Below are 26,708 nucleotides of genomic sequence, written 5' to 3'. Positions count from 1 at the left end.
TTTAAACTCTTCTTCCAGGGAGAGGATAGTGGTTAAAGCTCGAGCTGGATGGATGGGTATGGGGAGAGGGGCAGGATCCACAGCCCTGGGACTTTTCCAAATCCTCCCTGTCTTTCTCTGCATCTTCCCTTCAGGTAAGGAACAGCCTCGTTTTCAAGATTATTTCCCCCTATTTCTCGCAGCCCTCGGACCTCCGGCTCAGTTCCCCTGCCCGTGGGCCTCTTTTCTCCCTCCCTCTCTTTGCAGCAGTTTGCCACATGTTGAAAATAAGCCGGGAGAGAGGGGAGGGGTGGTGGGGGGGCTCGGATTTTGGTGCTCCCCCTGCCTCCTCCCCAAGCCTTGGCGGAGGCTGCTGCTCCCTGCCCTCACCTTCTTTGTCTCCCCGCTGCCTCCTCTCACGGGAAAGGAGACGGTCGGAAAAAGAAAAAAAATATAAAAAAAAAAAGAAAGAAAAAAAGAGAAACAGAAAGAAAAAGGAAAAAAGAAAAAGGAAAAAAAAGGAAAAAGGGAAAAAAAAAAAAGGGGGGGGAAAAAAAGCCCCAGCCGAGGGGCTGGAGGTGACAAGCGGCCGCCAGGCAGGTTCCGCCGTGCCCATCCCGGGGGGGCGATGAAATTTGGGGGTTGGGGGGGGGGGGGGGGCAGATGAACCCCCCCCGGTGCCAGATCTGTGCCCGTGCGCGCACCGCCGGGGGCTCGGAGCGGAGCCCCCTCCGCTTTGCGCTCTGAGAGGGCAAGGCGGAGAGGGGTTGGGGAGGAAAAGGGGGGCGCTGCTTTGGGGGTCTGGGGCAGGATCGGGACCGGAGGAGGGGGGGGCACAGCCCTGAGACCCCCCCCGTGGGGCCGCGCCGCGCACCTGGGGCCGGGCGGCGAAGGATGCGCGGGGGGCGCGGAGCGCGGTGTGCCCCCCCCAGGCTCCTTCCCCGGCCTCTCTTGGGTTTTGCAGGCTTCGCACCGTGTTTTGGCTGGGAGAAAAAGAGAATTAAAAATCCCCCCTCCCTTGCCCTGGCCGAGGGGGGTGCAAGCAAATGGCTGGGGGGGCACCCAAGGGCCCCCCCCCCCCCAGCCCGCGCCTTGCGCCTCTCGCTCGGCCCCCGGCCCGCATCCCCCGGTTGTTTGCATTGTGTCAGAAAAGGAGAGAATTTCAGAATTACAGCTGAAAACGCCATCTGTTTCCAATGAATCCCCCATAGTTTTTCACAATGTTTTTGGCAGATCTCTGCCTGCAAATTCCTTCAAGCCCTGAGTGCTTGTTTTTGTTGGGGGAGGGGAAGCCGAGTCCACAGAGGCGGATTTGTTCCTTCCCAAACTCTCCAGTTTCTTTACCTCCTTTTTTTTTTTTTTCCCCTTTTTTTTTTTTTTTTTCATTTGCAAAGAAGGGGGGGGGGGGGAAAGACCCGAGCGAAAGCAGGAGGGAGAAAGAAAAACCCCGGCGCTTCACCCTCCCGGTTTGTTTATCTTCTCGTTTTAGCCAAACTTTCCCTTTTTACATTTTTAACTCGCCCCTGCCTTTCTTTTGCATAACCGTAGGTGCAGCAGTCTTGCACACACATGCAGCAAATAAATAAAGAGCTGCTCTACGCCCTTCCTGCCCCTTCTCCCTCGTAGCCCAGATGCAGGAAAGCAAACCCGGCCCGTGCTGTGCTCAGCGCGGAGCTGCTCCCAGCCCCGACCCTGCTGAAACCCCAGTTTTTTTGGGGGGAAAAAAAAAAAAAAAACACCTCTTAGTGCACCCATAATGCCCTTTCCCGAGCGGTTGGGGCTGGGAGATTTACGGTGCAAGAAAGAACTTGATAGGCGATCTGGCTGCCTGCTTTGTTTGATTCTCCCTTCAGCAGTCAAATAAGGTGCAAAGAACTGGCAAAACGGGGCGATCCGGAGCCGGCGGGAGCGGGGCGCAGACAGAGCCGGGGCTGCCCGTGCGCGCTGCTGGGGGGCTCGCTGCCAGTTTGGGGGCTGGGAAGATAGGGAAAGGGGGGATGCTTCCCTGAAGCTTCCTTCGCCCTTTTTTTTTTTATTTTTTTTAACCCAACGTGGGAGTTTGCAGGGTTTCAGCAGCACCCCAAAGAGGCGGCGTGGCCCCGGCGAAGCTTTGTGGCCCCCCCCCAAACCCCAAGCTGACAGGGGCTGCTCGAGGCAGCCCACGCGGGGCCCGGCGTGTCGGATCAGTGCCTCGCCGAGTCCTGCCCTATTTATTTATTTGCTTAACCCCCCCCTACGCGCACAGCCCGGGCCGTATTCCCGCTTGTGCTGCTTTCACACCAACAGCTTGGCCCCGGTCTCGGCGCCGAGCACCCTTGGGTGCTGCCCCCCTGGGGTCGGGGCGAGCGGTGGGCACCTGGGGGTGTCCCAGGGTGGGCGGCTACCCACTGCCAGCGCCTCTCAGCTGGGGCTGCACCAAGTTTTCTTGCAAATCCTTTCGTACCCTTTAGAAATAGCCCTTCTGAAAAGCAGGCTTCAGGCTTTGCTCTCCCCCTCGTCCTCTGGCTCGCTTCAGCTTTCCCGGGTTGTGGCTCGCCTCGGCTGATTTGCCTGCCACCAGAAAACCTGGGATTTTCTGCCCTTGGTCCATCCAGGCGAGGCGGCCGATTCCCAGTAAGGACCCGGCCCTACTGGAGGTGTGCAGGATGGGTTATAAACGCCTTTTGTCTCGGCGGCAGGGAGGGATGGGATCGCAGCGTTAAGCCGAAATCGAGGAGGGGGGCTCGGAGGCGGCTGAGGGCAGCTCCCCTCCAGCTGGGCCGGGAGGATGGCGCCTGTGCGGGACATTGTCAGGGCAGGGAAAGGAGGGAGGGATTCAAACGTAAACCTGGAAATATTTTGGCTTCCCTGTTTTGCTGCTCGCTGCTCTCGTACTTGGAACAGGGAGTCCTCCGCGACTGCCAGCCAGGCTCGGCGTGGGGCTGAGCGGAGGCGCCGGGCTTTTAACACGGATGGGGTGGACGCCTTGCTTTTTGTCCCCAGAAATCGCTTTCCTGAGATCCCAGGCCTTTGCTTGCTGGGAACGGGGAGATATCAGGCGTGACTTCGGGTTTACAGTGGCAGCAGCCAAGGTTTCTCCTTCTTTGCGGCCTAAGCAGCTGCGCTGAGATGGGTGTGCGCGTGAAAGCGCTCGCAGAGCTGTGCAGCCTTAAAAACTTCCTGACCCCGGGCTTCGCTGGGGCTCTGCACCTACCTGCTGTCCCCAGAGAGCCGGGCCACGGTGACAACGAGCTCTGTGGGCTCCCCTCGGGCTCAGCTCATGAACCACCCAAGGCTGTGGTAGGGCTGTGGTCCCCCCCCCCCCCAGCTCCCTGGGGGTGAGCAAAAAATAAATAAATCCAAAATGAGGGTGTTTGGCCCGGTGGGACGGGTGTCGTGGGGTGCTGCTGGGTTTGGTTTGCTTTGCCCATCACAGCAGGTGCCAAATGTGGAATGAGGGGCAGCAATGGGGAGCGTGGGAACCCAGGACCCAAAGAGCAGTTGGGGTCCCGGGTGGTTTGAAGGAGGCTCGGTGGCCTCAGGGTGGATGCAGACCCAGAGGGACATGGGGAAGGATGGAGGATGCTCGGAGGTGCAGCTGTGATGGGGCAGGTGAAGGGGAGGCCCATCCTTTTCCTGGCTGTCCTGGCAGATCCCGTCCCCATGCTGCAGGTCAGGAGGGAGCTGTTGGGGGCACGGCCCTGCATGGCACCAGGAGCACGCTTCCAAGGGGAGAGCCCCTAAATGCCTTTAAAAAGCTTTGCAACCTGCGCTTGGGAACTGCTCGGATTAAAAGAGCTCCCATCACCACCAAGACATTTATTCCCTTGTCCGTGAGCTCTCGAAATAACAGGGCGTTCGATTGCAGCCTGGAGATTGCTTTGCACTCAAGTGCAGCCGGGCTGAGTAAATCACTGCTTCACCAGCTGAAATTCCTGCAGCAAGGGGGAGAATTGAATTATGTCCAACTGCAAAACCAGATGCCATCCCCTTGATGAAGTCATAGGGCTCTCGCTGCGGAGAACAAGCTGGCTCCTACACACACGCACCCTCTCAGGCACAGACTGAGCAGCTCTGTGCAACATCCCGGCCGTGGTGCGCGGGGCCCGGAGCCGCTGGAGGCGCGAGGTCAGCGAGTCCTTCGGGGTGCTCCGCCTGCGGGGCGTTGAGGCCCCCTTTCCACTTCTTGAGCACCGAGGAGAGCTTGGACGTTGAGTTCCCAGCAAGCAGAGCTAGCCCTGAATAGAAGGGGGATTTTGTGGGTCAGGCAGAGAGCAAGCTTTGCTCGAGCCCAAAGTATTTTCTGCTCCCTGGGTTTTGTCTCCTTCCCGGACACCTGTTGACTTTGGTCGCCAAAGCTCTAACAGCAACCTGCGGCGGTTTGGTTTGCTGACCAGCTACCTTTTTTCTTGCTGTGTGATGCTCCAGCCAGCCCTTTCTGAGAGGAAAAGGACTTGTGGCAGGGACAGATCCTGGTGCTGGGCTTTGCAGCCCATGGGGATGCGAGAGCACATCTCCGGCCTCCCAGGGATGGAGGGCGAGGCTGGGGAGCAGCAGGACGGCAAGGGATTAGGCCGAAAGTTATTCCAAGTTAATTTTTCTCATAAAAGATCCGCATGGGCAGCTCGGTCCCTTTGCATCCCAAGCACAGCCACAGCGTTTGTTTGGGTGCCCACCTGGGTTTTGGGTAGACTCGCGGGGCCGTCACAGCTGCCGTGCCACCCCACGCCCTGCGCGCAAATCAACGCCTCCGACGGAGATGCCGCAATTTTTTTGGCAGGCGTTTAATTGTATAAATTTGCCTCATCCAGATTTATGTGCTCCGGGCTTTTCTCCATCTCCTCATTTTGTGTCTCATTTACCTCTGCGTTTGAAGGGTTGAAATTTCACAAGAGCACGGCGGGGATGATTATTCCTAGAGGGAATCCACACCTGTAAGCATAAAGCGCTTCCCTGCCAGCCCTGCTGTGGCCCGGGCGAGGAGGAGGAGGAGGGCGAGGGACCCGCTGCCACACCTGGGGGGCCCGCGGGCGCTGGTGGGTGGCAGCTGTGCCTTCAAACGCTTCTCAAAGGCACCCTGGGAAAACGGCTTCGGCGCAAGGTGCTGGAAACCCGAACCAGCCCCGGCTGCGGGGCCGCCAGCCCCGTGGGAGCCGTGCTGGAGGGCTGCCCCACCGCGGGGCTGGCGGCCGGTGGATGTGGCCACTGCGCCTTGTGCAGCGTCTGGGTACCGACGTCCCTTTTCTGGAGGGATGGGGAACAGGTGGTGGTGGAGGAGGAAGCTGAGCGTGATGCTTCGTGCAGGGGATGAGAAAAACACCTCGCTCCCCACTGGGCTCGTCTCGAGTGAATCCCTGCACGGCCTCAGTGTCCTCACCTGTAAAATGGAGCACTGCCGAGGAGGTTTCCACGCTCCCAGGAATGGTTGGTGTTGGGAGAGCAGCTGGGTCCTCCCAGGGAGGGCCCAGGTGGGCAGTCCTGGCACAACTGAGCCCCGCTTCCCATCCCGTGGTGAGCCGTGGTGTTCATTGGCATCCTTCTGCAGACGAAGACTCAAAGAAGGTCACTTCCCTCCCTCCTCTTCCTCCATCCGCCAGCTCTCAGTCTGCATCCGTGGAGCAAAACCTCCCAACCCACCACCACGACACCAGGCTGCTGCTTCACCAGCTGTGCCGAGGGCACTGCTGAAGCCTGAATCCCACCGTGAAGCTGGAGCTGCAAATGCTTGTTCTTCCTTTCAGTCCATCGTGCCTCCTGAACTCCTCAAGATCTGCCGATACCTCTCAGGACGGCACCTTCAGGTGCCCCCGGGCTGTGAACTCCAAGACTCATGGTTGCTGCCCCCACCAGTGGTGCCAGCGGTCCTGTCTCCCTGCGAGGGGATGCTGGGGTGGGCCTGGAGGAGCGATGCTGGCCGGGCGTCACCAGCACGGCCAGCAGGCTGGGGGGAGATGTATTTGTCCCTGAGCATGCCGTGTCTGCAGTAAGAGGACTCTGGGAGCCAAAAGAGCTGACTAAGTGACAGGAGCGTCACGGGCTCCTTCGTCAGCATCCACCACTTCGTGCCGTGGCCAGCGAAGGCACTGACTCTGCAGTTTTCCTGCCCGTGTTTGCCCTGTGTCTGCGATGCCAGGAGAGGAGAGATGGGGGGCCGTGAACTCGGCACCAAGGACACGAGGGAGGTGCTGCAGTGACAGAGACCGGGAAACTCTTTCTGCATCCTCCTTTTGACGTTACCTGGCGAGGCCTTTCCCCAGCATCTTCCTGAGCAAGACAAGGACTGGACTAAGAAAGAGACACTTCAGACGCACCCAGAGGAGCTCCGAGCACGCCCTTCACCTGCCTTTAGCACATCCTCAGCCTCTGCCAGCGGGCGCGCAGAGCGCAAGCCCTGGCGTGGAAGGTGCCCGCGCCGAGCCAACCTCCCCATGCCCAACGCCCTGCCAAATGGCAGCTCCAGCCCTTGGAGAGAGGCAGGTTTCTTTTTCTCCTGCAGCTCCCTCCTCCTGGTCCTCCTCCCCCCGCTCCAGTGCAGCTGAAACCTGAGCTGATCCCTTTGCACATGGGTAATTTATTGGTCTATTGGGCTTTTCTTGATGGCAAATTGCATTGTCTTTCTTCCTGGGTTGAGGCTTTGGAGCAGTTTGCTGCATTCCTGCAGCTCTTTTCTCAGGGCTGATCTTTCACACCCCCTCTGAGCACAGTCAAATCAGTTTTATTGGGCCTCTTTGTTATGCAAACGAGGCAATAATAAGCAGGCTATTATTCGGCAAGATTGGGTCTGATTAGCAGTTCAAAGGAGGTCGCTGGAAGAGCCCGGCATGGCCAGCGAGGCTGGGGACGGGTCGTGGGGCTGGATGCGAGGGTGATGCCACTCATCCCCTTGGGTCTTGCTTCAGGCTCCCGAAATCTTGCAGGAAGAGGTCCCCTCAGCAGCGTTTTGAGGAGCAATCTGGATTTTTAACTCTTTTTCCCATCATTCTTTTGCGAGCGGTGGCTGGCCAGGAGCTGGAGCTGGTAGAAGTCGCTGGTATTTAACACCTCCGAGAACCATGCCTTTCCTATTGAGGTGTCAGCATAAATATGTTTATTTAGATTACTTAAATAAATATGTGTTTAGGAGCCTAAGTCTACGTGCTCAGATGTGAGGCCAAAGGTAATTACGTTTTACTGTGTTCTCCGAAAAAAAACCTTTTACTGCATATGTGAGGCTTGCACATCTACACCTCAATCCGCGGATTTGGAAAAACGCAGGATGATGTATTTGCATCACATGTGGGTGATGAAATACTTTCCAGCCCGTTAGTAACCAGGAGGATATTAAACAACATCTCTTAGCAGTGAACACTTTAAAATTAACAGGTCTGGTTAACATGCACCCAAGAGTCTTAAAAGGATTGGCTTTTGCTTACTGAAACTAATTTCCAGTAATTCTCATTGCTAGAGAAATTACAGGGGAAGAGACGAATTGTTGGTTTTGTGCTGGTTTTCTGAACGAGCATGATTTGGGTAAATGAAATCCCGGTAACCTGACACCAGCCGAAGGGAAAATAGGGGGGCACTGATAATTAGAAGGCTGTTAAAGTTTGGCTGTTAAAGTTGGATGCGTGCGCGTAGTCGGTCTGAACGCTTAATTTAATAGTGTGCAATCTAGCGGAGATGTGCTGCTGTAGGGGAGCACAGCGTGGCTCTGACCGGCACCTCCAGACGTGGCCGCGTGCTGGGGCTGCCTGAAGGCTGGTTTCTTGGAGCAGGGAAGCGAGCTTCATGCGATGCGGAGAGAGAAAACCGCGATTTTTGTGTGCCCGGGCAGGGGCGAGCGCACGTCCCACGTCCACAGTGCCCGTCGGGGCGGTGAATTTTGCAGAGAAACCTCCTGCCGTGGGGAAGGGAGGCAGCAGGCTGATTGTAGGGCTGGGCAAACACCTTCCAGTGGGAACTTAAAAGTGCAAACCGTTTAGCTTATCTGGAGGATTGACAAGTGACTTGATTGCAGTGTGTAAATATCTTTGCGGGAAACACGCTGGGTACTAACGGACTTTTTACTGCTTTGGAGAAAATTGCTGGTTCTTTTTATGTCCGTACAATGAAGTCAGATAAAATCCACTTAGGACCGAGACCTGCGTTTTGTAGAGGTGATAAACTCCTGAAACAGGGGCAGCTTTTCAGCCCGCGGTCACCTCGGGCTGCAGAAGTCCTCGGGGAGGTGCACTTGAACAAACACAGGCACCAGGCTACGTGCAGGCCGACTGTCGAGGGCCGGGCGATTTAATGCTTTTTTTCCCGAACTCTAAACCTTCCCAAACTTCCAGCCTCCAGGTACCGAAGGAAATGTTGTCCCTTGTTTGAGTGGCAGTGAGTCCCCACCTGGGGAGGTGGCTGGGCTACCAGGGGTTGAAGCCACGCGTCGGAGGCACTGCTCGGTCCCTGGGACAAAGGTCCCTTCGCCACAGACCGGGGTGGCGGTGTCACCCAGCCACGAGAGCGTCACGCAGGTCCTGCAGAGCCTCGCTGGGTTCCTGGTTGAGAGGGGTTCGTTTCCGTGCTAAGTCATCTGTGGTTGAAAAACAGATCCATTGTGAGTAGATGGAAAATAGATTACGTGAAATTGAATAAACATCGCTCCTTGGCCCGGGTACAAATGAGCCTGCGCGGCCGTGCCAAAGCTGCTGCCAGGGGACAAGGCCCGGCAGGGAGCGGGGAGCAGGGCGCCTTTGCTTTCCTCCGTGGTGGCTTTTTGCTGCGTCCCCAGCACGGTGGCGTTGGTGGCAGCCACGTGGCTTAACCCGGGGCTGAGTCACGCAGGTGCCTGCGGGCCCGAGGTGCCGCACAATCGCCACATTGAGCAGGCGGGCGCAGGAAGATCGAGGCTGTGCCAGCCGGTGACAGGAGCAAAGCCATGCTGAGCCCTGCCTGCAAACCCCCGGCCACCCCGACCCCCCAGTCCCCATTCCCACCCCACCACGGCGAGACGAGGGAGCGATGCCCCTTGTGCAGCCCCCCAAGGCTTTGCCAAACCACCGGGGCGATGGGAGAAGCGTCCATGGGAAAGCACAGGCGTGCATGGCCCCGCTCGCACACCGCCCCTGCGCGCTGCCGCCAAGGCACCTGGCTTGGAAATCTGGCCTTATATGGGGCCATGAGCGAAACAGCAAAAAGGGGACCGGTGCCAAAACCGGAGCGATAACATCTTAAAGAAAAACGCTCCCCCTTCAGGCCCAGGGAGGAAAGAGAGAGGCTTCCCTGCCCTCCTGGTTACTTTAGTTTCTGTTGTTGTTGTTGTTTTTTTAAATCAGGACCTTATAAAGTCAGGAGTGACCCTTGGTGGTGCAGCAGCATGGGATGCTCAGCACGGGGATGTGTTTGGCGCTGGGTATCGGAGGCAGTTTTGCAGCAGGGGCTGCCCAAGGGCTTACTGCCTGCTACCGCCCCAGCTTCCTCCGTGGTGGTTTTGCAAAGACACGTAGCTTGATGTCCCACCAGGAAGGTCATCGTCACTTGGAGACAGGAGGAAAACCTCCCTCCCCTGCAGCTCAGCCAGCCTGCTCTGTGCGTAGGCTGCCGCAGGTCATGGCTGCATCTCCCAGTCCAAGTAAATGAAGCGTGCCCTTAAAGAGCAGCAGGCTGTGGCTTTATTCCCGCTACAAATCCCATCAGAAGGGCTGGAGCATCCCACAGGCTGGGCTGGCTCTGGGCTGCCCTGCACAGCGCGTCCTGGTGCTTTGCTGAGAGTAGGGGCTGGTGGTCCTGCCCGTCCAGGGACATGTCCTCCTGCTCCTCTTGGGGCCGTGCTGCTGCCACGTCTGTCTGCAGGGGAGGCACATTGGGTTTTGTGGAGCCTCAGGGCACCCCCAAGCACCGCATTAGGTGTAACTGCTGGAAGAGCAAGGCTCCTGGGGCCACAGGTGGATGGGGCAGCCGGCAGTAGTGGCATGAGTCGTGCTTCTCCACACTCCTTTAGCTTGTACCTTCCACCTGGAGGGTCCTGGAGGATCTGCAAAGCCGTGCCGCGAGTGTCTCAGCAGAGATACAATTTCCTTATTTCACACCCCAGTAAACCCACATCCATCCTGCTTGCACTCCCCATGCCAGCAAGCTGACTTGTTGCCATCACTCCAATGGCTTCACCAAAACTGTGGCATGCGTGAGACCACCTGCATTAATGCCGCCATTCCTCAGAGAGCTGCCTTGAATACCCTTCTTTCCTTCTCCTGCTGCATTTAGGCACTGTGCTAGCTACAGCAGCCACGTGCGGATGCATATCCTTTGGAGCCAAGGTGCTTAGCACTGAGGATCCAGGCTTTTGTGTCTGTGGGTAACAAGCCATTCCCAACCATCTCTCATCCAGAGAAAAACACCGAGCGATGCACTGCACTGCAAGTCAGCTGGCAGTGATGGCCCACCGATAAGCAAAGTGTCCTTGGTGGAAATCCAAACGCTCAGGGCTGAGAAGGGGGGGGGACATGAAATTATAAATTCTTCTAAATCCGGCCCATAAATGCAGAAGGCTTAGCAGAAATGCCGACCCCTGTCCGAGGTCAAAGGCTTGTTATCAGGTCACCTCCGGCTGATGGCAAGTGAAAGCAGGACGCAAAGGTTTAAATTGGACTCTGCCAAGATGAAACAGCTCCTGGGTTCTCGGAGCTGTTGCTAGCATCTGCGTTTACTAAGCACATATTTTGAAACTGAGGAACCTGTCACCGTTTCCTATTTGCACTTCAGTCTTCTTGGAAGGAGAGAGGAGTGAGGCTTCCTTAAAGCTGGACTGCTGAGCATTTTACAGCCTTGGTCTGCCCTCCTGATTTTCCAGCACCAGCTATGTTTAGGTTTCCAGCGCTGCAATGTTTGAAACTAAAACACTGTTTTCCCTGCAACAATGCTGGGTTCTGTAACTTTCTCTTTAAAGAAATCTGAAATTATTTTGGCACAGATACATTGCCAGCCTCCTTCTAAACAAATGCCGAGACAGGAATATACGTGTATGCCTGCACAAGGCACCGCAAAAGCATCTGGAAACGGTGGGGCTTTTTCTCTTGTTGCTCCGCTGCCTTTTGTGCCTGATCCCATCCAGTCTCCAAGCCTTCTGAAGGGGTTGATTAAGAGGAAAGGAAGGAAAACACCATGAATTTTAAGTGGTGTGAGCCCGGGTTCACCCAGCAGGGCTCCAAATTGGCACAGGCAGAGAGAGCAGTGTCTGTGCGACGTTCAATGGAGGCCATGTGCTTCTGCACAGCTGCTTTCAACTCTGCTCCAGGGAAGCCACACAGCCCTGGGGAATAGGCACTGGGGAGGGAAAAAGGCAAAAAAAATAAAAATTCAGGATCCAAATTTCCTTTGCTTTCCTCTGGCTTGCCAGCAAGTACTGAGCCCAGCAGAGCTCTGCTGCCTTCGGCTTCTCCATCTGGAGAAAGGCGGGCAGGCAAGCGGGGAGGCTGGCACCCTGCACCCTGCTGTGCCGGTTTTTCTCCTCTGCGTCAGCCTCTTGTTCTCTCCCCATGGGCCGTGGCAGGGAACGAGCCTCCCGCCTCGTTCCTGGGCTCCCCGAGCACCCATGGGGTGCAGCACGCGGTGTCGTGTGGGATGCTCCAGGAGAGGGGCGCCCAGGGGTCTCCCCAAGCTCCCGGAGGAGAAATAGGAATGCATACAGATATTTGCCACGGGGGAAATAAAGCTAAACACGCAGTAATTCACAGAGTTTTCAACGTCAAGCCCTAAAAAGGCATAAAAAAATGCCATTGCATCTCCCACCACATTAATAACCCCATTCCATATCCCACCACGTTAATGACCCGGCCTTATCTCGTTAATGAATACATCCCTTTCTTCCCCACCCTGGTTTTCCCCCCCGAGGAGCATTCATCTAAAGGCTGGTTGCTCTTTCCCTTCTTGCCTTAAATTGGGGCAGATCCTGTTGGTTTCCTTGGCTTTGAGAGCCTTGCGTAAGAGCCGGGTCATGTGAGAGGGTCACATCTCAAGGTCGCATCACGCGGTGCGGCCAACATCAGGAGGTCGGGCTGCGGGAGGGGGACACCAGCTTTTTGGCGGGGATAGAGTTGGTAACTCAAGCGCTGACCACTTCGTGTTTTCCTCCCGCCCTGCTTCCCCCTTCCCCGCAGTGACGTCTCCATGCAAGATCCTCAAGTGCAACTCTGAGTTCTGGGCGGCCACGTCGGGCTCCCACCACCTGGGCGCGGAGGAGGCCCCCGAGTTCTGCACGGCGCTGCGCGCCTACGCGCACTGCACCCGCCGCACCGCCCGCACCTGCAGGGGCGACCTGGCCTACCACTCGGCCGTGCATGGCATAGACGATCTCATGGTGCAGCACAACTGCTCCAAGGATGGCCCCACGTCCCAACCCCGCCTCCGGACATTGCCCCCCGGGGACAGCCAGGAGCGCTCCGACAGCCCCGAAATCTGCCACTACGAGAAGAGCTTTCACAAACACTCGGCCGCCCCCAACTATACTCACTGCGGGCTCTTCGGGGACCCCCACCTCAGGACTTTCACGGACACCTTCCAGACCTGCAAGGTGCAAGGGGCCTGGCCGCTCATAGACAATAACTACCTGAACGTCCAGGTCACCAACACGCCGGTGCTGCCTGGCTCCTCGGCCACCGCCACCAGCAAGGTGAGCCTTGGGCACAGCCTTGTGAGCAGGGGTGGGGGTGCTTTTGCATGCCCCTTCTTTCCATTATCGGTCTCTTCCGCCATCTGCACATCTCCCTGAGGAGGATGAGAGTGGGTTAGAGCCCCTCTGAACATGAACACTTGGCTATAAATGCCAGATACCCATCTAGACTTTCTTCTTCTGTCCCCGCTTGTATTTAAATGCCCACGGTTTCTTCCTGGGCATGCCCAGCCCCATCATGGTTATCAGGCTCAGATGCTGCAGTTCAGAAGGCAATCATGGCCAAAAGAGGGGGGTAGCAAATTAAGATGGCTCCCACCTGGGCGACTCCAGGTGCACAGACAGACCAGGAATGATGGCAGCACTTACAGAGGACACCTGAGATCCAAGCAGGGAGCTGAGCTCCTCCAGCTGCCTTCCCGCTGCCCGGGCTTGTAATTGTCTCTCTGGTTTGCAGCCAGATCGTGGCATTTTGCGGGGTACAGTCTGCTCTGGCAGTGCTGTGACAGCCTGAGTAAACATCCCAGAGGAACAGAGTGAACACTGAGAAAACCCAAGGGCAAACACGCTGTTGTGACACAGCAGGACTTGTGTGACACAGCCTCGGGTTCGAGAGAGACCTGCAGCTGACATGCTGTCACGTTGCCCTGTGGTGCACGTGCTCTAAAGCTGAAGCCACTTCTTGTGCCAAACTATGGGAGGCTCAGGAGGAGCCGTCTTGCTCTTGGAAGGTGTCCTGTCCCACAGTGCCTGGGAGACCTGCCGGCCCCTGAGCTAGGGGAGAGCTGAGTAGCATGAGCATGACAGGCCGTGCAGTTCCCAGGGCCACCGCTTCTCAGCTCTGGCCGTGACCGTTTCAGCCTGAGCTGGAGCTGACATTTTGGTTTTGACATATCCCTAATAAACTTCCTTAGATATACCTGATGCTCTAAACTCCTTACCTACCAATGTGCATTCAAAACCTGCCAATGCCTTGCAAATAAGTCTGACTTGAGGGAGGCGGTCCCTTAAGGACACAGGGACCTACAATTTCTAGGCTGGAACCCAAGATCACCACTTTAATTGAGCCCTTTTTCTGCCTCACGGGCTTGTGGTGAGGAGAGATTAGTCATGAGATCTGCAGCACGAGCTATGGGAAGCGTTACTGGGTCACTGCTAGAGGACCATGTGCTGCTGGAAAGGACAGGAGCCTCTTGGTCCAAGGGGCTCTTTGTGTTTCTGCTTGAGAGTCTCTGACCTTACCCTTATTCCTTCAGGCAGATACAGGGCCGGACCCGGAGAAGGTCTCTGGGAGGAGTAGTGCAGCCCGAAGGCCAGGGCAAGGTGGTGCCTGAGGACATGGCTGAGGAGGGGACAGCAGGGCTGCCGTGGGGCTGGGAGTGTCTGTGTGCTCAGTGCAGGAGTGCTGGGAGAGAGGGACATTGCCAGCTCTCTGGGTTCCTGTTGGGAGCAGTTCTGGAGCCACCACCGTGCGCAGCCCAGGCCTTGGGGTGCCTCCATTTTCCCCTTTGTACCCTGTCCTCGGCCTGTCTGCCACGTGGCTGCGGGAGCTGCCTCTCCTCCGGCCCTGCCCCGTTCCCCACACAGCAGCTGCGTCTCAGTCTGCTCCTTCATGGGGGGTGTCCCCCTTCCCATTCCTCCCTCATGGAAAGAGGTGCAAAGTCTGCTTTTCCTTCTCCGTGTCAGGCCTTCCCCCCCGAAGCCAGGTTGGCAAGGGAGGAGGAAGGGCTGTGAGGTGGTTTCTTCAGCAAGGGACCCGGGTTTGAACCGGTTGATGGTGTGGAGGATGTTGGGCTCAGTCTGCACCTGCATCCCTTCCAAGAGAGCCTGCCCACTTGAACATCCTGAAAATGCACGTGGGTCTGCGTGGTTGAGATGGAGCACAACATGGCCCGGGGGGCAGAGGAGAAGACCCTGTTGGTTCACAAACAGCCAGGGAGGGGAGGAGGCTGGGCCTGTGGGATGTAAATACCATGGGAGCCAGAGAAGCTCCACCACCTACAGGAGTCAGGGCTCGTCCCCCTCTGCTGGCTGCCAGGCCCTGGAGGCAAGACGGCGCTGCGTGCACCAGCATGCCACCACAAGCCTGCGACTAGCGATAATCCAGCCAGCCCCAGCTGCATGGGAGCTGCTGTGCTGGGCCTGCTGATAACAGCACAGATCCAGGTGGGACATCACGTCCAGCCTCTGGGTCTTGCCTCCACGCATGGTGTCCTCAGCTTTGAAGCAGGATGACCGTGTTTAAGTGTCTAAAAGCTGGGGCAGCCAGCAGTACGGGTGTATAAAATTTGGAGCAGCTTCTTAGGAAGAAGTGTTTACCCATGAGCTAGGCCACGCTCCTAGCTGGGTTGAGCAGACAGCTCTTCCACCTCCCACATTGATCCTGCTGTTGTCTGTGTGCTCTTGGGTGGTCAGCACTGGTTGTAACCCTCTGCCCTTTTTTCCTCCTTTCCTCCCCCCGCCAGCTCACCATCATTTTCAAGAGCTTCCAGGAGTGCGTGGACCAGAAAGTGTACCAGGCGGAGATGGACGAGCTCCCCGCTGCCTTTGCTGACGGCTCCAAGAACGGTGGGGACAAGCACGGAGCCAACAGCCTGAAGATCACCGAGAAGGTGTCGGGGCAGCACATCGAGATCCAGGCAAAGTACATCGGCACCACCATCGTGGTGAGGCAGGTGGGCCGCTACCTCACCTTCGCCGTGCGCATGCCAGAGGAGGTGGTCAACGCCGTGGAGGACCGGGACAGTCAGGGCCTCTACTTGTGCCTCCGCGGTTGTCCGCTCAACCAACAGATTGACTTCCAGACCTTCCGCTCGGCTCAGGCCGCTGAGGGCCGCACTCGCAGGAAGGGGCCCAGCCTGCAGGCCCCCCCCGAGGCTTTCACGTACGAATCGGCCACAGCCAAGTGCAGGGAAAAGCTGCCCGTAGAGGACCTCTACTTCCAGTCCTGCGTCTTCGACCTCCTGACCACGGGGGACGTCAACTTCATGCTGGCTGCTTATTACGCCTTTGAGGACGTGAAGATGCTTCACTCCAACAAAGACAAATTGCACCTCTATGAAAGGACACGGGACCTAGCCCCGGGCAACGCGGCTCCCTCAGGGTTCCCCCGGGCCCCTCCTGCCCTCTGGGTTGCACTGCTGTGTTTGAGTCAGTGTTGGCTGGGTTTGTTGTAGAGGTTTGCTCCCTCGCACTGTGGGGAAAGGGGAGCAGGAGGGGATGAGGGACAAGACAGCAGCGCCGGACGAGGAGAGGTTGGAAGGGGGATCCGGTGAGGAGCAAGAGGATTGTCCTCAGATCTCAGCCCCTCTCTACAGCACCTGGTCCTCCCCAGCTCTTGTCCAGGAGGAACGTGATGCTCCCGGGACCAGTTGGGAGATCTTGCTGGACTGCACCTCGAGTGGTCCTTCCTCACTTTCCATCATCCTCATCCTCCTCCTCCCCGTAGTGTGGGTGCTGGGGATCCCCCACCTTGCACAGCACCCCTATGGTCCCGAGAATGCTCGTGGTGACTGTGATGTTGGCATGTGTGAACGTGGCTTTGTGTTAGGGAGCCGTGAGCATGACGGGGCTGGGCTCCGTTTTTTTGGGCTGTGCATATTCACACAGCCCCATCGCTGCAGGAGGCGATGCAAAGCAGCAGGTAGGGGCTGGAACAGTGGGGCTGGCCACAGAGAGGAACGAGGCACCTTCTGGGTGGAAGGAGGCCATGTTCCTCAAGCTTCGGCTTGTGTTCTCTGTGGTTCAAAGGGCATCTCCAATTTTAGCCACTTCTTTCAGCTGATTCACTCCATAGTTCTATTTCTGGCTCCCTTGTCTCTGCCCAGACCCACTGAGGACTCTTGATTGCGACAGGAGAAACCTGGCCAGTATTCAAGTGATTTCTTTAACTTCTGCCTGGCGACGGACGAGCTCCTTGCGCCATTTACTCCCCTAAAACTGGCAGTGGGGAGGCTGCTCAGTGGGAGACCCCCTCTGTACCCCCTCAAGCCCCACAACCCCTTGCCTGCCCGCGGATCAGCCAGGTCCCGGAGCAGGAACGTCCCTCTCTGTTTGTTTGCTGCTAGGTCTCTGCTTTGCTCCTCGTCCTGGGGCCGTGACTCGCAACCCCATTGCAGACCCGTTGCACCTTAAGCCCTTCTGGGCTTGACTCTGGAATGGGGCAATGTTAGAAATCCAGCCAGGAGACAGGATGCAGCAGAGGACCCCCCCCCCCCCGACAACCCCCAAATATCTGTTCCCTGCCTCAAAATCATTGATAATCTCCCTTCCCCACCATGTTGTGCTGCCCAACCTCTTCCTCTCCGTGTTCCTCTGTGGTTCACCTCATTGCTCACTGAACAAACAGCGAGACCACCTTTGGTCTGCATCTTGGAGACCTCTTTATGGATTTCCCCTCCTTTCCTCAGGGGGAATTTCCCAGAACTCAACCCCAAAACATGTGTCACCCTTGGGGGAACCTCCTGCTCAAGGGAGGTCTCTGGGCATGACAAGACAAGCTAGCACCAAAAGAGGTGGGAATAGGCTACATTTGGCAGTCTGAACTGGTGCCAAGAGGCAGCCTGGTGTAAATACTCAATGTGACTATTCATTGTGTCCTAACAGCTCTAGAGCTCCATTTGTAAAGCAGCAGAGAAATGCAAAATTGTGTCAATGGATGTAATTTATATTGTCTCTTTAATATATAGAGCCCTGGCATTGATCTCGTGTGACTGTACAGATGAAGAGATGTAATTGGTTTTTAAGTGTTTAAGGAAAGAAAAGAAACAAACATACAAACAAAACAAACAAAAAAAAATATGTGTTTACTACTTTGCTCCTTGCTTTGTTTGCTGGTGCCCCAGGTATTCTGTTTAGGCAGATTTTAAAATAAGGATATCACAGTTTGGCAGCACTGAGGAGACCAACCACTGGACCGCGGCATGGGACAGCTTGGCTTCCCAATGCACTAATTGCTCAGCCAGGCTGATTTGGACTTCTTGTTTCCCATATTAAAGAAAGATCCAAATATTTGTCTATAGAAATTCAAAACCCAAGTTTTGAAAGCCAAAATTTCTCACTGGCTATGGGGAAACATTTGTTTCTTGCCATATTACCCCATAGATAACAGCGACTGTGCAAAGCATCCCCTCTGAAGACATGCTGCTTCGCAAAAGTGGTCTCAGCTGGCCAAGCCACAGCATGCCAACAAGGCCATCCTTCCCATAAGACCTTCCTTTCCTATAAACCCTCTTACACATTTGCTGTGGCTCAGGGGTAATTTAAAGCCAAGGAAATTATATTTGATTACCATGTGGCTCAGTCCCACTGCCAGGTGAGCGCTCCAGTGGTGGTCAGCTGTCGTAGGGTGGTTGGGGTATCCATATTTTAGAAGCAAACAGTGAAGCACTTTATTTTGGTTGTGTTTGACCCAGTTCTGGTTAAAGGTGAAGTGTGGCCAAGAAAGACCCGATACTTGGAAACAAAAGAAATACATAGGTAAAGGGAGGACATTATGAGAATGTCCCCCACCTCCTCCCTGCGTTCAGACCCACGGGAGTGTCACCACGTGTATATACTGTAAATTATTTATTGAGAGAAATGCAAGTAAAGTTTGAGGTTTTTTTGACAATAAATTAGTGGGTCTCGTTTTGTTCCCGGTGTGTTGTATGGTGCTGTTCACCACTCGCTGTTGCTATCCCATTTCTGCATCCCCTCTGAAGCAGCTTGCTTTAGTCCAAAGACACTTTGACAGCTCATCTCTGTCCAAAAATTCTCATAATTTTGCTCTGGGGTTTTATTTATTTACCGCCAGATGAGAAAAGGGGATGGTGTGGAACAACTATAGCTAATAAACCATCTGAGCCTGCCCCTCTGGGCAATGAAAGGAGCCAAGCCAAGCAGGGTGCCATGGCCCTGCCCCTCCCTCATGCATCGCTCTTGGCTCCAGTCGGGTTTGTTAGTGCCCTCTGATGAGGGAAACCAAAACTGCACTTCTTTGGCTCATTTTCCTCCTTGAAAAACTGACCTGCTCCCTGCTCTAGCAGCGGGGGGCCAGGAGGCTGCGAAAGCTGGGTGGGACGTGGGCACGGGCTGAAGACACTCACTGTTTGGGTAAATTCACACAAAGACATCCAGCACCAGAGACCTGAGATAGAAACCCAACCTCGCCCTCTGTCAGAGCCCTGAACAGCTGGCAGGGGTTGGAAAGGGCATGGGAGGCAAACCCACCCACTCAGCCACCACTTGCAGCAGCTCCCAAGAGCTCAGCAGGTGGGACGAGGGGCCGGTGCCAGGGGCCAGTGCCCCCCGAGTGGCAGGGATGCTCCCATCCTTTCTACTCCCGTGTGGCACTGAAGCTTCCCCAGGAGGTGAGCAGCAGCAGGAGGCACAGGCCGTGCAGTGACACCACGCACAGGGGCAGCAGTGACCCTGCCAAGGGTTTATACTGGCTCTAGGTGAAGCTTGCAGGCTGATGCTCTGCAGCCAGGGAGGACACGGCCCTAACCCCTGTGGGCAGCTCCTTCGTGCTCCAAGCGGGGCTGGGGCCATTCCTAGAGGAGGGTCGTGCCAGCTCAGCTCCAGGCCCGTCCCATCCTACTCTTCTCCCGTCCAAAGCGCATCGCCTCACGGGGAAAAGCTGCTCAATTCCCACAGCCTGCTGTCTCAGGCATGGTGTCAAGCCCCGTTTCAGCTGTGCCTGCCCATCCCCAGGCCTCAGGCAGGGGCCTGGGCTGCTCCGAGCTTCACGTCCCGCTGCTGGGGGTGAGCAGGCCCACCGCGGCCACCCACGGGCCTGGCAGCCCTCCGCACGCAGGTGGCTGCGACGAACCACAAGCACAAATATTGCTCGGCGAAATACGGCTCTTCTCTGGGAACCGGCTGCCCTCTAGAGGGTCCGCTCTGGCATGGCGTGAAGCGAACCCGGGGCCTCCCTCGGCCTCCCCGCCGCCATGAGGCAGGGCTGGGGGTCCTGCTCCCACAGCGGTGCGATGGCTTCGCTGGCCACCCTGGGCGATGGGCCCCCTTGACGAGAAAAGCCAAGCGAGCTGGCAGGAGGCTAAAGACCAAGTTTTAGCCTGCATAATGCAGACACAGCCCAGCCCCGGCCCTGTCCTGCCCAGCACCCTGAGATGGCCAAGGTCTGTGTCCTCATGGAGGAGATGCGCCTGTGGGACTAACCACAGGACTTGGTGATCCTTGTGGGTGTCCCTTCCAGTCCAGGTTATCCTATTATCAGACCTGCCTGACTGGGAGACACAGGGGGTTGCATCACGCCAAGGGGTCATTTCTCCTTCAGCTTGCACAGGTGCTCAGGATTTTAAGTGTTTGCAGCATGGTGCTGATGTCCCCAGCACACAAGTGCTGCACGCATGCCCCCCATGCCCATATCCTTACCTGCCCCGTTGCTCTGGCTTGCCAGGCCCCGCTTCTCCACCTTTCCCATGGGCACCCCTGTGTAAGAGATGAGTCAACGCTGAATTAAAAAGATCCCTGTCTTGGGTGCACTCACACCGCTGTGCTCCAGGCAGGGACACCAGGACCAGCTCCCCATAGCCCCCCACACCAGGGCCTCCCCGCGCCGAGCCCCCTCTCCCTGCCACAGCTGACAGCCCTCACTCTTTCCATTTGGAAACCCATTTTTCAGGGGCACATAACTCAGCTGTGAAATTTCACTCCCGGCTAAAACTTGGCTCCGTTCAGCAGCAGAGAGGCTGGAGAGGGCTGGACGTCGTGGCTACAGGTGTGAAAAGCAAAAGCCCTTTTTACAATGAGCTCTTATAACTTGGGAGAAATGGCTTCAATCCCTGCACTGTGCCTTGCCAGGGGCCAGGTTACGTGTGGGCTCAGAATGAACGGGTGAAGGGGGAAAAAACAAACCGAAGCAGCCTGTGGGATGCCATTGCAACCCACCTGGGGAGAGGTGCATCCTGACCAGGAGGCGTGGGGAGGGAACGGAGAACTCCACCGATGCACTGGGAACAGGGAAGGGGGAATTCTCCCAAGAAAGGGTCAAAAAGAAGCTCACACACCCGCAGAGATCCAGAAGAGCTGGAGGTTGGATAAACACCGCTACCATCCGGGGTGGAAATCAGTGAGGAAATGCTCAATTTCTCCTGATCAGGTGGAAATTCCCATCCGAAGGTGGTTCCAAGTCTGGATCAGCCCTCTATCACCGCAGACTGCGAAATTATGTAAAACAGCTGAGAAGAACATGCTTATTCCTGCACAGTGAAAATACCCATCCTGGCATGCCCAGGGCTTGCAGGAAAGGGCCCCGCGATCCTGTGACAACCCCGGTTTTCGGCACCCACCCCATCATAGCCATGGGCCGCGGGACACCCCCAGACACACCACGCTGACACGGTTCTGAAAATCTCAGGAACACTTTTTAATATACAAGAATCAAAAGTACAGCAGTTTTACAATGTAGGAAAATTTAATACATACTATATAAACAACATATTTACATCAGAAATCACTAGGACAGTGGCATTTTTTCACAAATATAAATTAATATTAATTACTGTTTTTTTAGTCAACAGGTTTAAAAGTCCACATTTTTACAGTAAGAGTCCTTCTCTCCCCGGAGGGGAGGTGGAGGTCGGGAGGAAATGAGTGAAAGCAGAATAGTATTTGTGTGTGGATCACTTAAACTGTTCACGTAAGGGCTTCAGAGAGCTGTTAAGTACCCACCCTGCTTGGGCACCGCATTGCCTGTCTGCAGCAGGTTTTGGTCTGCAGGATTTCCATCATCTGAATTCAAAACTTTACACCATTTCCAAAGGGGTCAGGCTGAAAAATTCTTTTAAACAAAGAAACAAAGAAAAAACCTACAGCATTTTGCTACTTTCTCCTGCAAAGAGGCTAGAGGGAACCCCGCAGCTGGCTCAGAGGGAAGAGCTGTACCAGATGCTGACACAGACACTGCAGTAACGTTTTTGGCTGTGGACCTGTCCCCTGCGATCCCATTCACACCCAAGTGACTATGTCTGGTTATGGTCCCTATTCTGATGGGACATAAAATGTGTGTGCACGCGTGCGTGTGCTTGGGGAGGACTTTCCCCCAAATCGAGTTCTCCAGCTTTATTAAAGTCCAACCCAGCGAAGACCCACCCCCGTGTGCAAACCAAACTAGGTGACTGTTCAGTATCAGGCCAATGTGACAGTGGGGACCGCTCTTTGCTGGATATAGACAAAGATTTTGCTGTTGCACTGGTTTCAAGAAGGAAACCCCAAACCACCTCACCCCTGCAACACAGGACGAGCAGAACTCCTCATGTATGGACACAGAAAATGCCTCCCACTGGGGTTCAGTTCTCCTGCACCAACCATAACACTGGTCTGGCCAGTACTGCCTCTTGCTACGACTTGTATGGCACAAACTTTCCATCACGATAGCACCACGTTGTGAACGAAAAGAGCAATTTCTCTTCGCCCCTCTGAGGTTTCTTCCATTTTCACATTAAAAGCTAATACCTCTGAAAAGAAAGGACCTCTTTGTTGAATACCACAGCAAGCGCGCCTGCAATCACAGCTTAGTGAAATACGCGGCGTTAACACGCTATCTCAACACCTCCTCCCCCCCGCCAGCCCCAGGGGCCCTGTGGAAGACTTGCCCTCGCCTCCCGCGCAGATGAGCACAAGCATAACACTTACTCGGGGCAGCGCAGCGCTGCCCATGCTGGTTCCCCCTCTACAGAAGCAAAACTGCTTCTGGTGAGTTTGGTGAAGTTTGGTGAGTTTGGTGAAGTCTTGCAAAAGAAGAATAAAATACAAGCTGGCATCCCAGAGCCACGACTTGATGTCTATATCCACACTGAGCTTGGCCCCAAGAGGCCCGGTGCTTGCCCAGCACGCAGCGGCACGGGGTTGTGGCCTGCTGCCAAAGCATCACGGTGGTGTTGGGCACTTTTCTGAAGGCGCAGTGGGACACAGCAGCGGGCTCTGAGCAGGGTGTGCATGCCGTGACTTCAAGGGACCCAACTCCTTCGGCTCCGGGCAGAGGGGAGAGGCAGGGGATTAGTGTCAATTTGTGTGCGCCTTCCAAAGTACTGGTTGGAGTGGGGAAGCCAGCCCTCAACACCCCTCAGTCTTTCAGGGAAAGGACATCACAGCTTATTAGGGTCATATACTGGCATCTTAACAGGATCCCCAACTTCTGCCCCCCATCAAGAAGAGCGGTCAGGAACAGCCTGATCTTTAATACTGAGCTCCAGATGACGCATCCCCAGAAACCGTGCTCTGGGCAGCCCAGCTGTTGGGAGAGCTCTGTAGTCTGCAGAGACGTGACTCTACTACCCAAGGCCTCGAACCTAAAAACAAATCACCCACTCGACTTCTCGCCGGCAACCTGTGTGTAACCACTCACACCATGCCACCAGCCGGGCACTGTTCTGCATCGTATGCAGTGACTCGAACACTTGGAGGAATGTTTGCTCTGAAGCCCACCGAGCTGGGCTGCAAACCCCTCTTCTCCCTCTGCTATGCTGGGCTTCTAAGACGTGCTCCAGGGATTTTTAAGTACCTAGTCCTGAATTCCTCATTTTCTCCCTGCTCACTGAAGTGCTAAGCTCCCAGGTACATTTCCAATTCAGGCAGACAGCAGTAGCAGTGCTGTTACTCTCAGCAATTCAGAGCTACTGCTGAACGGTGCCGGGAAGGTGACTGGTGACAATTGCCTGGACAGAGATTAGTCTCTGGATTCCCATTTAACTCTGCTCTACCACCCCTTACCTTTCAGTTGTATTACAGGTCTGTGATCACTGTTTTGTGAAGCACAGAGAGAAATGCCCAGAAAGCAGAGTACTTCAGTGGCAGGGAGATTAGGAGCTTCAAGGTCCCCGGATGCCTAGAGCCATCTTTTGTCCTGGTACCTTGCAGCTCCCAGCCAGCATCTGTGTTAATTCCTGGACATCCAAGCCGCCCATGTCAGAAGAGAAGAGGAGTTTTGTTATGAATTCCTGAGCCCTGTCCACTGGTAAATACTGCTCTCACCCCAGTTTCTTTCCTAGTCATTATAAGTGAGCTTAGCTTTTGCTAAGGAAGTCTGTCTTTCTTCACATATCCCAAAGACTCCCAGAGTCAAGACTTGACAGTTCCAGCCCTGGATCCCCCACCCCTTGTCTGCTGCAGGGGACACAATGGCAGTCAGAGCAGTTTCTTGAAATGGTTAAAGACATAAGAAATGACAATGTGGCCAGAAAAGTGATGGATTGTCACCAGCAAGGCTCCTGCTCCTTTGGAGTCACTCTGAAGTGACATTGAGCCCCTCTTTCAACCAAGCCCTGTGACAGCAACAGCTTGGCTGCTGAGGGACCCTCCTGGAATATGTCCTCCCAGTGGCCTATGCTGGTTACACACAAAGCCCAGCCCAACCAGTTTATCCCCAATCCCAAAGCAGCATCTGTCATGTAACATCAAGTCAGCGCAGGCACACGGCCTTCTGCACAATCCTAAGCAGCAGCAATCCGCCTTCTTGGTTTTGGGGAAACACTGTGGTTGGGGAAAATTCCCTTGCGCCCATTGGACTGGAGGAAACAAAACCAAAGCAAAAAATGAGGCAGTAAGTCTGGTTCCAACGTTCAATGGGAGAAAGGGGGGAAAGGAAATGGGAATCCAGAACAGAACTGAGAGTGAGGGAGAGTCTTCTACCTGCTCCCCCAAAATCCTCCTTGACCCAGCAAAGATGATAGCAGCATGTTCAGAGTTTCTGGCTGTTGCATCAGACCAAGTATTTCAAGAAGTGCGCTTCCCCCCCTTGGTCACTTTATGTTTTCCGAATATTCCAGTTATAATCTGGATTGTTTTTCTGTTCTAACGACCTATCCAGAGGTGACCTGTGATCGAGGGGCGACTTGGAGTCGTGAGGAGATTTCTGAGAGGGGGGTGAGCGAGGGTCCGACACTGCGGGGTGAGGTGGAGGGAGAGGCTGTTTGTAATCTCCCGATTTGTCTGCGTGGAAGGACCGGTAGTGGTCCGAAGGTCCTTGGCCATGGTATCCCATGGGTGGCCTGTGATCAGACATCCGTCGGAAATCCTGCTGGTGGTAATTCTGAGGCCTGAACTCATCGGATCGTCGGCGCTTGGAGTCGTGGTGGTGCCTGCAGAGAGAAAATGGATGGATATGAGGGAATGGATTGGATGGATGGACGGAGATCAGCTCCCCAAGGAAAGCCTGTCCACCACCGCTGGGTGTATCGACGTGAACTCCTCCCACCCTTCCCGAGAGGAACGAGAATTACCTGTCATAATAATCTCGGTGGCCTCTGTGGTCTCGGTCACTGTTGTACTGTTCATAGGGCCTCTTACGGGAGAGGTTATTTGGTCTGTAATTCCCAGAGCTTCGGTGGGGGTCTCCACGAGATCGCCGGTCCCCGTAGTGGTGGTCCTTGTACCAGTGCTGCTCATATTGGTGGTGCCGCTCCCCACCCCACACCTGGTTGCTGTTGCCGCCGTAGTTGAACTTTCGATCTCTCTGCCAGTCTCCCCTGTCTGCAATGAGGAAAGCATTAATTAAATGTCATTTATACTTTAGGTTAAGCCCATTACTTCCTTGTTGAATTCTCAGAGAAATTAGAACTATTACCATTGGAACTTTCTCCTCCCTAAGCCAAGTGGACCCCATTTTATTCTTTTAATTCCTTTACCATTATTCTATCAAATCTTACTCTGCCCAATTCTTAAACTTTTGACCACTCCATCATCACGTTTTCTAGTCCAGCAATAAGTACAGTGAAAAAACGTGTTCCATCTCCCCAACCTGACTAGCCACAAATCCTGGAATTATTTGTGTCCAAGAGCAAGCAGCCTGTAGGTTAAGAGGAATGGTTTCCTTTGGTTCCCCAGGGCTCACCTGTGTTGCTGAAATGCCTCTTGTTGGGATGGCCGTAGTTGTCACGGGGGTGCCCATGCATCTGCTGCGGGGCATGGGAAGGGGGCAGGTGGAGCTTCTGGGAATGAGGATTGTGAGGCACGTGGGACTGGGACATCACAGAATCGCGGCTGGAGCCTGAAGGCTCTGGGCGGAACGGCTTCTTCATGCTGGACGTGTCCTCCTTCTTCTTCTGCTCCTGCAAGGGGCGAGAGAGGGTTACAGCTCAGCTGCTCTTCCACCAGAAGACTCAGACTACATGAGCGATGGCCCAGCCTGTCGGGCTCTGGGTTGGTCTGGAGATTCCCCAGGCTGTGGGCCCCCACCTCGTCCTGAGGGCTTTGTCAATCAGCTGTGCCCAAGCGTGGGCAAGTGTAACAAGTTTTAAAGAGAGCAACTGGAGGGAAGGCACTTGAGATCTCACCTCCTCTTCCTGCGATCTTTTCTTATGAGCCATCTTGTAGAGTTTGTGCAGTTTTCTGGCATCAAATTCTGTGAACTTTGACACAAATATCCATAGGTTCCTGGAAGGACATAAACTTTTTCTGTTAGCTGCTACATGAGCTGTTCAAGTGCCAACTGCTCTCAAACCAACATTAAATCAGTTCTACCCTCCCTGGAAAACAGTCTCATTCCAGCTCAGGACAGGGTGTTTCAGGAGAGTTGGAACCAAGCCCTTCAAAGTGAAATAAAGGATTTTGCACTGGTTTCTCTAAACTAGCTCTGAAATCAGTTTAAATGAAAGAGCACAACTTGCAGACAAAACCCTCACCTGAGACTGGTCAAGGACCGAGTGGGCTACAAAATATGAGATTTCTCTTTTAAAAGCATGTTAAATAAGAGGCAATTGGCACACTCATCCACATAAAACACAGCAGCCTCCAACTGTCATTTTTAAACATCACAGATCAACCAGAGAAAACAAAACGATCCCTCACCTTCTCCATAGCTTGATAAGATCCTGGTCAGTGTAGGCTTTAAGGCACTCAGAGATGCGGTCCCCAATTTTTAGGAGGCAGTTGCGTGTGTGCTCCAGCTGTTCTTGAACCGTCAGTCCCTTATCAGGCTTATCTAGTTGCTTCAGAGCTTTTTTCACTGGTCTCATCCTTTCCTTGCACTTGTAAAAGCAACAGAAAGCAGAAAGTGATTCACTTGGCACAGTGCTCTGCACTGCTCCTTTGTTAATCAGACAGAGCTGAAAGAAGTTTAATAGCATGAGATATTAGCTTTATCTGGCCATTAGGCAAGGAGAAATCAGCTATGAAAACA

At 54.9% G+C, this 26,708-nt stretch overlaps 2 protein-coding genes and 1 long non-coding RNA gene across 17 annotated transcripts in view; 1 reads left to right on the top strand and 2 right to left on the bottom strand.

Moving 5' to 3' along the window:
• The window catches only part of RGMA (repulsive guidance molecule BMP co-receptor a), a 24,714-nt gene extending 6,513 nt beyond the window's left edge, over positions 1-18,201 (top strand). Inside the window, exons 2-4 of the mRNA XM_080607230.1 lie at positions 19-134; positions 12,075-12,586; positions 15,052-18,201. Coding sequence (XP_080463356.1) covers positions 19-134; positions 12,075-12,586; positions 15,052-15,762 — 1,339 coding nt within the window. The 3' untranslated portion in view covers positions 15,763-18,201. The remainder of the gene's footprint in view (positions 1-18; positions 135-12,074; positions 12,587-15,051) is intronic.
• LOC308200838 lies at positions 8,765-12,664 on the bottom strand. Its single transcript, XR_013955847.1, has 2 exons — positions 12,524-12,664; positions 8,765-11,241 (listed from the first exon to the last, which is right to left on the bottom strand). It is a non-coding gene; the product is annotated as an uncharacterized lncRNA (long non-coding RNA).
• A 2,735-nt stretch (positions 18,202-20,936) lies between the features above and the next one.
• The window catches only part of CHD2 (chromodomain helicase DNA binding protein 2), a 97,130-nt gene continuing 91,358 nt past the window's right edge, over positions 20,937-26,708 (bottom strand). For all 15 annotated transcript variants that reach the window (XM_080607219.1, XM_080607218.1, XM_080607221.1 and 12 more), the window contains 5 exons: positions 26,378-26,556; positions 25,864-25,963; positions 25,422-25,638; positions 24,811-25,060; positions 20,937-24,669 (listed from right to left, as the gene is read on the bottom strand). In XM_080607219.1, coding sequence (XP_080463345.1) covers positions 24,336-24,669; positions 24,811-25,060; positions 25,422-25,638; positions 25,864-25,963; positions 26,378-26,556 — 1,080 coding nt within the window. In that variant the 3' untranslated portion in view covers positions 20,937-24,335. The remainder of the gene's footprint in view (positions 24,670-24,810; positions 25,061-25,421; positions 25,639-25,863; positions 25,964-26,377; positions 26,557-26,708) is intronic.

Source organism: Anser brachyrhynchus, assembly GCF_964034855.1.
Source record: "Anser brachyrhynchus genome assembly, chromosome: 11".
Lineage (NCBI taxonomy): Eukaryota > Metazoa > Chordata > Aves > Anseriformes > Anatidae > Anser > Anser brachyrhynchus.
The sequence above is the reverse complement of the archived record's forward strand: the minus strand, read 5'-3'. Positions and strand labels throughout refer to the sequence as shown.